The sequence below is a fragment of the Sinocyclocheilus anshuiensis genome, unplaced genomic scaffold (genome assembly GCF_001515605.1).
Source record: "Sinocyclocheilus anshuiensis isolate Anshui unplaced genomic scaffold, SAMN03320099.WGS_v1.1 scaffold1097, whole genome shotgun sequence".
In the NCBI taxonomy this organism is placed as follows: Eukaryota; Metazoa; Chordata; class Actinopteri; order Cypriniformes; family Cyprinidae; genus Sinocyclocheilus; species Sinocyclocheilus anshuiensis.
This window is the reverse complement of record NW_015555843.1, coordinates 658,703-669,480: the sequence shown is the minus strand read 5'-3', so window position 1 is coordinate 669,480 and position 10,778 is coordinate 658,703. Positions and strand designations below refer to the sequence as shown.

Below are 10,778 nucleotides of genomic sequence, written 5' to 3'. Positions count from 1 at the left end.
AAACAACAGAAGATGTAACATAAAGCCCAAATATACATAACTAATAACAAAAACTATTAAAAAAACATGATTATTTAAACAAAATACTTTCAAATGTGGAGTGTCATGCAGGGAATTCTGGGAATATCAGTTTACAGTTTTTGACTGTAAATTATACATTGGTTTGTTTGTTTTTTACTTCTAAAAACTGTACAATTAACAGCATTTTACTGTAAAATTACATGAAATGTCTAGTTAGATCTTTTACCGTTTTTCCCTGTATATAGTACGGGAACTTACTGTTAACCTATTAACAGTTTTTTTCTGTAGCGTTTTTACAAAATTTTACAGCTAAAATTACATTTATTTTTTACAGTGTTGCTCATTACAGGGAATAAACTGGCAATTTTCTGGCAATGTTAATCCCAATGCCACACCACCTCATTCTGTAGACATTCATGCTGCTGTGGGCATAGAGAGAGACTGACAGAAAGGGAAAAAATCAAGGGTCTCTCTGGTCTCCTCTCTCTTTGAAATGTAATAAATTCGACCTTCTATTTAAGACTGGGTTGCATTACTTCAATCAATAACACATGGCACATGAATGTCAGATTACCCACTCACCTATTTTACAGCGAACTGTCTCAGAAGTTATTTACCAAAAGTCTATACTTCAATAAGACTCTGACAGATGCCCTCATCATCATAGATATAATGGCACTTCTAACAACTTTTCATTTCAGGATCGATGAAACTCTCCCCCTTCTGTTAGGACTTCCAGAGAATTGCCAGATCATTCCACACCCACTTCATGCTGTCTCTGGGTTTTTGATATCAGACTAGGCTATCTGGTGCATAAACCAGCAACCAAACCAGCCTTAGAAATTGTTTCTTGAGTAGTATTACATCTCTGATATGCCAGCCGCTCCTCTACCTTATTCTGTTCAAAACTTAATGTTTAGCATAAAGTTCTGCTCATTTGTCAACAGACACCTCCACAGGTTAAAAAAATGGATGTTTACTGCATCTACAAATCCTCCACTCAGTCTTTCTAATGGCAATCAATAAAATTATACCAATGCCTAAATAATCAACCATCTACTACATGATTCCTGCAGCTCTGCTTTTTGGGTATCCACATTCAATTCACCTGTCGTTCTTTATTTGCTGCAGTACAGTGTTTGCTCATTTGTCTTTTCGATCTAATCTTTGTCATTCTTTCAATTGTTGTCACTTATGATTACTTAACAAATTAAAGCTGTAATCATCACGTAATTAAGAGGTCTGTTGTGCTCCATAAAATAATTTAATCAAACCAAAACGTCACAAGCAACATTTGTCTTTCTATAGAGTTGTCTTCAATAAGACTGGAGGTAACCAAGACAGCAAGCTATTGTGGTATGTTTGAAAGTTTCTGTTCACCCATAGTATCTAGTTTGTGGTATAATGGTAAACCTCAGTGCATAAAGAGGAAATCATGGGAAAAACATCACAGACAGTAAGCCAGTTACTAAAGAACATATAGAATGTTTGGCTTTTATATGTGAATTGAAACCTCATGCTTGATATGGACAACAGAATTTCTGTCATATGCCTATTTAATTAAAGAGCGGTTGTCTTCATTTAAAGAAGCATACAATTCATCCAAAGTAAAATTAAAATTGTCTGGTTATTAAACAACTGAAAGCAATCTGCACTGGAACCCCACTTGTGTGCACTTTTCAAACGGTCGTTTTGTAATAATAATAATAATACATGATACAATAATAAAGTTTTGTACTTTTTGAATTCCTGAAATGATTGTGCAGAGGCAGGATTGACACCCATTTGGCGGCTGTTGTGTGTTTCAAAGGAGAGCTGTATTTTGCATAGACTCTGCGGGTGATCCGAGTCCCATCTAAAGATAATACGAGGTGAGTTTCTGAATTAAGTTGTGGTGCGTATGTGAAACCAATAGATGATGCTACGTCGGATGAGACTGTTTACACACAATGGCATTTCAGAGAGAATATTGCATTTTCAAAGCTTCATCTGCCCCTGTGATTGTAAAACGAATGTTTATTTTTCATGAACCAGTGACGGATTCGGCATCCAGCTGTTTTACATCTACTTTTAATTCCTTTTGTAATACTTCCCTCTTGTAGAAATCCCATAAGTATCTTTTTGAAATGGAGACACACTAACACACACATTCTCACACACACACACTTCAGAGGATACAATACACACACAACATAAACAATCAGGGATTACAATGAGAACAGAAAAGGCTGATGTTGTCTCATGACCACACTTTTTCCACCAGGCATTTCCCAAGAGATGTAAATTCCATCCTCTAATCTTATTTGTCATTGCATATTAGAGCCTTACTTGTGTTTACAAACCATATTCCTCTGCACTTGATACACAAGGCTAAGAGCTATAGAATCAAATCGGAGTGAAAGCCAATCCACGCTGGAGAAAACACAGTTTGGCCTGTTAGAGAAACGGGCTGAAGCACCTCCTCTAGTATCAAGAGGGGTAACAGTATCCCTGCTAGAATGTAACTGTTTATCATGGACTAATGTTCGGCAGGGGCTGCCAGAGCTGTGTGTGCTAAACAATGCACTCATTCAGGCCGTCGCGCATCTGCTAGTGATCTGGGACGGGACGTCGATACGCTCTCAAGGACGACGGCCTCTGGTCTGATCCAGAGGAGTTCTTGTGCCATCCTACCCTACATGTGCCATGCTTGAGAGCCAATTAGCCAGTGGGCTGGAGATGGAGAAAACAAGAAGGATGCAAACAAAGAGTAATTTATTGAGGGTTAAACATACAAATTATTCTTTCTTACAACAAGGCACAAAAAACAGTCTATGTGACTTTCATCTCCATCTTTACAGTGCATTAACTCTTTCTGTCCAGACCTTTAGGCTCCATCTTCCTCACAGAACCTCAGGTTTGATTCACGGAGAGCAGCCTTACCTTAATACTGAAGTAAAAGTGATGAAGAGAATTATGATGTGATTTGTTTGTTGCCGGTGCACCTCTGTGTGCACTCCAAGATGTCCCCAAAGTGGATCTGAACTACAGTAGTAGGTTGTGACTCCAAAATGCATGGGTTGCAGGATAGTAGGTGAAATAATAATGTTAAATGCACATAAAAAATGAAATGAAATTCATAATAGCAAAAGAAAAAAAAAAGCTTCCCATATGTTTTGTTGTTGGTGTCAAACGTCATGTGCCAGTAAAAAAAAATGATGAAACCACTCATAAGGGAAGGGACTGTAAATTCCTGAACCTCTGGTACGATCCATCTACAGATTCACAACAGGCAAACCACTATTAACATGTCTCCTATGTTAGGGTGTTATGAAGTCTGGAAAGGAATCACTGAGTCTTAAATGTCTTTTTCTATGCATTGTATAAGATGGAGAAGGACAGAGAAAAATAAAAAGATTTGAAGATACTTTAAATTTGGAGTCGTCTGTTATCTTTAGCCTTTGGGTGCTGTAATTATCATAATATATATATGTGTGTGTGTGTGTGTGTATATATATATATATATTATTATTGGGATTTGCTTTTTGTCAATTGTCACTCAGAAATTGCTAACTAATTTCACAAATGATTACAAAGAAATGAGAAGTAACAATGATAAAACATAGTATTTTCTTGTAAAACATACTTTATACAGTGCATTTTTCTTAATGTTTTTTTAAGTCTGATTTAAGAACTTTTTGTTCATTTACAGTATCTCATGCTGCAGTACAGATCTATGAAATTTTTTTGTGTGAGAGTGAGAGTTTGAAAATATACCCCAGACAATCTAAATTAAGAGCTTTTTTGGGACACAATTTTAGTGGGACACCCATTAAATTTTAGTATGACTTATATCATATAGGCATACATCTCTTTCATTTACTTGTAACACATAGTCTTTGTCACTCATTCACACACACACACACACACACACACGTGCGCCCGCGGGGTTATACCCCCAAATATTGACAGAGATTTAAAGAAAGCATGGCTGAGATGGAGAAAGAGGGAAGACCTCCGGAAAACAAGAGGAGCAGAAAGACAGCTCACCCCGTGAAGAGGGAAATTAACGCAGAGATAAAGGTAGGTTGTGCGTGCGCTCTCTCTCTCACTGGCGCCCATAAAGGCTTGTCATTTTTGGATGCGTTGAGCGCACCGCCGCTCCCCCCTCGGACTGAATATAGAGAACCGATTCATTCAAGCTCTGTGTGTTTGGGGTTAATCAGCTAACTTAGATTTGTTTTTCTGGGTTGCAGAACAGGTCGGCATTGAGCTTAATTTACACACCTTCCAAACCACTCTAGTCTTGCTTTCCAGTGCTTGAGATGATCTGTTTTGTTTTTATTGCGTTATGGATTTTATTTAAACACATATTTATATGCGTTTCTATCCCATATGCGCGTAAAGTATAACATGTCCACAGTCACATCACGAGATGGTTTAGAGTGAAATCCCCTTGTTGGCTCCACTGTAGTTGATGGAAAATCCAGTGCGTCAGTCTCTGCGTCAAACTGCTGCGTTACTACTACTACTAGCGCGTTACTATCACTCTGCTAAACAACACAGAAACATCAGAATAGAGTAAAACTCAATAATGAAACGGAAAGCATGTTGGAAGGGTACAGCTGTCCAGCTGTTCTCTGATGGGAAGCGCTGGTACCTCCAGATGTGCATCTGTTCAACACTGAGCGCTGTCTGCTCGTGACAAATGCACATTTAAAAAGCCTTTTCGAGGTATTTGGTGTATGCAGTAGTTTCGTTTATTCAAGAGCAAGGAGATTATTTTACTTTTTGCTCTGTTTGAGGAAAGCCATGCGTTAGTTTTGAAGGCGCACACAGGCGCTTTGTCTCCTGGTTTTGTGGTGCTCATTGTCTGAAGCGTTTGCATCAGCTGCCATGCAGCCTAATGTTTTGGAAACGCCAGAATTTATCTGTGCTCTTTATCAGATCAAGTTACATTTATTCTGATAGCAAAATCGTGGTTTACAGGGACGCATTTCATTATTGTTATTATTAATTTGATAACGTGTTTAGGTCACTGTAAACGCGTGTGTGTCTTTGGTGAATTTGCTCCGTTCGCTTTCTTTCGTGCCAGTGATTATTTGACGAAACCTGCGTGAGGCTCACGGGTCCGCCGGGGCTCTAAATTTGACAGATATTGATCGACCTGTAGCGGAGATACACGCGTGCGTCTCCCCAGTCGCCTTAAACACCACCGATCTTTAAGTTTGACGTAACTCACACACACATAAGAGAGGGATGCAATGCTGCCCTTACAGAAACTGACTTATTCTGGGGTGTGAATTATTGGGGGTTTGAGGGCCCTGAACCCTCTTAATTATTCAGTCATTATATTATGATAGTTATTGTTAGTAATGTTTAGTGTTTTATTTACAATCATCGTACTTTTATTTAGTCATGAATATGGAAGTTTAATTCAGGTTATTCTGTTTGACTTCACATAACCTTGCATTTTCATAAAAATAAAAGACATCAGGGTCTATGGACTATAGAGGTCCTCACTGTGATATCATTTCCTGTTTATGTCAAATGACAACAAAACCACTGCATGGATGTTGGGTACATCATTGACTTTGATTTGGCTGACAAATACTTTTCAAATATTACTTAATAAAACAAAACCACTTTTTAAAATAGAAATGATAATAAAAAAAATGAATGAAAATTTTGTTTCAAGAATTTCAACCTTTTCATGACACCTTTTTCATTTTTGCAGTCCCCTGACCATTACACCACTTAGATGTGTTTGAACATTAAAATTCATTTTAATTTAGAAATTGAAAAATATTCATCATCATCAAAAGTTTATTATCCGTGTGAATATTACTTGCAATTGTAATCAATTTTGAGTTTTGAGGAAGTTTTTCCCTCTGTCTGCAGCTTGTTTTATCAATGAATTGACATGAAAATAAATTTCTGCCTATGTAACAAGTTTACATTGTCTTTCACACTGCTGACCTTTCCTTTAATAAGGAATCAATTTTTATACAGTCAGTTTATGACAGAAAGGGATTGGAACAAATACCTTGCTTCTCAAATGGTGTAAATCTTCCATTTGCTGAAATAATTTTTTGCTTGTTTTCCATTAAGTCATTTCCCTTCTCTTACTAAAAGTAGAACAAATAAAAGCTTGAACAATGGGTGCTATTAAAAGCATTATCAAATATATACATGATAAGTTAAAAAGATTTGGCATTCTGTCAGTTTATGGAGAGCTTGTGGATGAAACTCAACTCAAGCTGTAATATACCCTTTTGGGTTACTAAATAGGAGATTAAAATATGGCAAGAATAAAGGTGGAGTTGGGCAGATGAAGGATGCTGGAAGAACTGTCACCTGAGTGAGGTAGGCTGCGACTTATAAAACTCATTATAAAGACTGCTTATACATAACAGCTTGTGCACTGCTCGTCTTTATTCTGTTGAATTTAGTGCCCAATTCAGCGATTTCTCAGAATACTTTTAAGTCTGTCACACAATGTTTAGTCTTTATTTTCTTCTGTAATTTACTATGCTCATCTCCAAAGGTCTGTGGTGAGGGTTGGCCTTGTTAGGGGTGTTGTGTGTATACCAGTCAGGCACAAGTCTGTCATTTTATCCATAGAGTTGTCATTTTTCCACAGGGCTGTGGATGAAGCTGACCTCTGCCCTGCTTTTGACACCACATTTTAACCCACCCAACTATTTTACGGCAAACTCTCCAGACAGCATCCAGCAGCAATTCACCTTGGGATTAATTTTTTATATAATATATAAATATAATATATAATATATTTATATATATATATTAATCTTACAGACCACCTATAACATGCATGATTAACTTGAAAATTACACTTATATAAGAGATCACATTGTATTTACATATATACACATAATATTGCACACATCATTTACTGTAACAAAAAAGACAACATACTAAATACACCATAATAAAACACTGCCGCTGATCAGGCGCCACCTTCTTTGGTAACAACAGCAAATTAGCTGAGCATGCTGGGTAATCGGTGGTAGGCTACTACAGTTTATTCACACAAATTAATTCTGTGGTTTATCTTTTTTGTCATTTATAGTGTACCAGCCCACTATAGTCCACCCTTAATCTAGCAGTGTACTATAGTGGACTAAGGCAGAGCATTTCACTTTGATATAAACTGATATGCTTCATCATGGGAACTTTTCAAATAATTGACAGATGATGATTATAATTGCCTCAGCTATCCTGAAGCGCACAGGTGTTTTTCACAGACAACCACCCACATCAATTCTTCTCACCCTGCAATCTCTCTGATAGGATTCCACACATTAAATGCCTCTTTCCAAAAATGAATAATGAAGAGTATTTTAAAGCAGTTATGTGATGAAGTGTGAGATTGACTGTGATCTTATACACTAATACTTGTCATATGTCAAGCCAACCGAATAATTAAATGTTCTGTTTTAGGGGTCATCCGATGCTACATGCACTTTTACAAGTTGTTTGAACTGAAATGTGTGTTGGCAGTGTGTGTACACAACCACCCTATAATGATAAAAATCCACCCAGTATTTTTTTTAATCTACTAACATCTTTAACCCTTTCTCAAATCGAGCCGATCTCAGATAGTTTCCCACGATAGTTGACTGACAGTAGCGTTTCAGCACAGACTGGCTTGTTCTTTAAAGGTGAAAGAAAAGTCTTCACTCTTTTTTCTCACAGTCACTTCCTGTTTGAGGGTCGGTACCTATGTAAATAACTCCCGATATGCACAAACAAAGCATATTGTAACACATAAAGAGCGTGTGTGTATAAATATCATCTGCGTTTTACTCTGCACTTCTCTCTTATTGCCTCAGTGAGAACTTGAGACCTGAGCATTATGAATTTCCCCCTCTCACGTATCAGATTTCCACCAACACACACACACACACACACACACCCTGCCTATGAGGAGTCCCTTGCTTTGGTGCTGTTTAAAGCAATTCTTTGTTTCATTTTTCTCTTACTTACAAGAAATAAGACAAAAGAAAAATGGCAAAAGGAAAGCACCAGAGAGATACGGTAGATTGTACACAATGTGGCCTTGTGGAGGATTATTCCTCTGAGAGAGATACACAGAAGAGACGTCTGACAGTGTTGCCTTCATCTCTGTCTGCTTTCATGTGTAGCATGGTAAAATAAGCCCCGTGCTGGTGATTGCCCCGACGGAGAGGGGGATGAGAGAGAGGGAGAGGAGAAAGGAATGTATACAGCAATAGGCAGCCTAAGCTGTAAAAACTGAAAGCTGAGAATGCAGGCCGGATCGGATATCAAGGAAGGTAGATGGAAATGAAAGCAGAGCATAGTGGTGGTGGGGGGGAGAAAGAAAGAGAGAGAGTATGGAGAGAGAAAAAGAAAGTGATATTCAATATGAGAGAGGGAGAAGAGAAAAAAGCAAGAAGGGAATGGAAAAGTGTGGGTTGGGAGGAGAGGAGAGAGAGAGAGAGAGAGAGAGAGCGAGATGAGGAAAGAGCAGTTGGTCATGTTGAAGGGAGGAGGGAATTTTATCATGGTGTACAGTGACCTACTCTTGTTACCACGCGCAGGGTGTCCGATTCCCCCCGCCGTCACAATCACGGCGAACAGAGAGGGAATGAGATTTGCTGCTTGTATCTTGTAACTTTTCTCACTGATTTTTCAGTCTAGCATGAAAAGCATTCTCTCCAAACATTACCGATTTCATTTAGTCTCTATAAGGGAGGAAGCACAGGAGAGAGAGAGAGAGGGAAAGAGGTTGGTCAGAAGGAAAGTTGGTGAAGGGAAGAGGGAATTTTATCATGGTGTACAGTGACCTACTCTTGTTACTGTGCGCAGGGTGTCCGATTCCCTCCGCCGTCACAATCACGGCAAACAGAGAGGGAAGGCGGCAGAGAGGGAATGAGATTTGCTGCCTCATATCTTGTACCGTTTCTCCTTGATGTTCCAGTCTACCATGAAAATCATTCTCTCCAAACATTTCCGATTTCATTTAGCCTCTACAAGAGAGGAAGCACAGTATTTTTCTCTCTCTATCTATTTTTTTTCATAGTGATTTTTTGGTTTTATCAGAGCATGTGTATATCGGGCGGCCTTCAGAAGGGGAGGAGTGCAGGGAATTTCAGATTGCAATTATGTGTATGGAGTAACATTTAGTGCAGAACTCAGAGCATTTGACAGAACTCAAGCTGATCGGCAGCACTTATTAAAGACTAACACACAGCAGTCATGCACATCATGTTTTAAATTGTCGATTTTCCTCGGCGCTTTGTAACGGTGTTTTCTAAACTTGTTTTGTAATGGTTACATGTGCATGCATTTGTGCATAAAATAAAAAAACACTTAAAACATTCATTATAGATTTAAAGGGTAGATTAGCTTTAATTTATTTGATTTCACTTTAAAAGCTTTGCTCTATTTTTAATAGTGTTTAAATTGGAGATGCACAAACTAGGGCCTGCGGGCTAAATTTGGCCCACGATGATGACCTTTGGAATTGACCTGCCATGCCATTATGACTAGAGGAAGGCAAGGCAAGGCAAGGCAAGTTTATTCATATAGCACATTTCGTACACAATGGTAATTCAAAGTGCTTTGTTTTTTACACTACCATTGAGAAATTTTAACCAAACTGTTACAGACTTTTCATTAAGACCCTAAAGAATCATATCAACTTGTGAAAAATGGGCATCGGATGACCCCTTTAAACGTTCAGAGTTTAGCTAAAACATTTACATATTGTTGCATGAAAGATAATTTAATAGATCATACCCTAGAAAAATATTCTTTAAAAAATCCCCTATACAAGCAAAGCTGTGAAGCATTTTTGAATCCTTAATGTCAAAGCTGAGACATTAAGGATTCAAAAATGGCTATTTTGCAGCATTTCCATGAAATGAGCGAACTGTTCTTAAAAGAACCATTTAGTGTGAAGAATATTTTAATAATCTGAAGAACCTTTTGTGTAATGGGTTTCCATGGATATTAAAGGTTCTTCCAGGAACCACAAATGCCAATAATGAACCTTTATTTTTAAGAGTGCATAATTCAAAATAGTGGTCCATTAATATTGATCTTTCAAAAATTAGTTCTTAAATTATTACTTTTAGTTTCCCTAATCCTGGATATGCGGTTGCATCCATACAACAACATCCCATACATCTTCACCAGACACATGCAGGTGCCCTAGATACCCCATGCAGATACCCCATACAGTTAGACCGCAGAGACACCGCCACAGCTAAGGGCGGTGATCCCATGCATATGCAAAAGGAGCAGATGAACAATGTGCGTGTGTCACGCCCCATGTAACATGAAAAACAGGAAACAGCAAAGCCATGGAGACAAAACAAAACTTTTCCCCAAACATTTGCGTCAAGATCAGGTTCTGTGGAATCAAAGCTAAATTTGATATGTGGTATAAAGTAACCAGAGGAGGGTTTAGAGCAAGGGTCTGTTCGAGGGGTCTGAGATACATGCACGAACAGGTGTGGGTAAAAGGGGGAAAATCACAGCGAGGTTGAATACTTCCATCCCAGCTGTATTATCAAATGTGTCTGCATGGCTTTCACTCATTTTTTCATTTTTAAACTGAGTTCATGCTTTCTGCTGTGAGCTCTACACTCTCAGAAAAAAAAGGTACAAAACTGTCACTGGTACCCTTTCAAAAGGTACTAATATGTACCATTTAGGGGTTAATAAAGTATCTTTTGTACCTTAGGATACCGCCCCAGTGACAGCTTTGTACCTTTTTTCCTGAAAGT

General features: G+C 38.2%; 1 protein-coding gene and 1 long non-coding RNA gene across 4 annotated transcripts in view; both read left to right on the top strand.

The window, feature by feature from the left end:
* LOC107675585 (uncharacterized) overlaps nucleotides 1-3,738 on the top strand; it is a 23,515-nt gene extending 19,777 nt beyond the window's left edge. The window contains exons 3-4 of the long non-coding RNA XR_001632609.1: nucleotides 1,588-1,591; nucleotides 3,728-3,738. This is a non-coding gene — a long non-coding RNA (uncharacterized LOC107675585). The remainder of the gene's footprint in view (nucleotides 1-1,587; nucleotides 1,592-3,727) is intronic.
* A 212-nt stretch (nucleotides 3,739-3,950) lies between these two features.
* LOC107675556 (sine oculis-binding protein homolog) overlaps nucleotides 3,951-10,778 on the top strand; it is a 30,759-nt gene continuing 23,931 nt past the window's right edge. For all 3 annotated transcript variants that reach the window (XM_016469954.1, XM_016469955.1, XM_016469953.1), the window contains exon 1: nucleotides 3,951-4,083. In XM_016469954.1, the coding sequence (XP_016325440.1) occupies nucleotides 3,988-4,083 (96 nt within the window). In that variant the 5' untranslated portion in view covers nucleotides 3,951-3,987. The remainder of the gene's footprint in view (nucleotides 4,084-10,778) is intronic.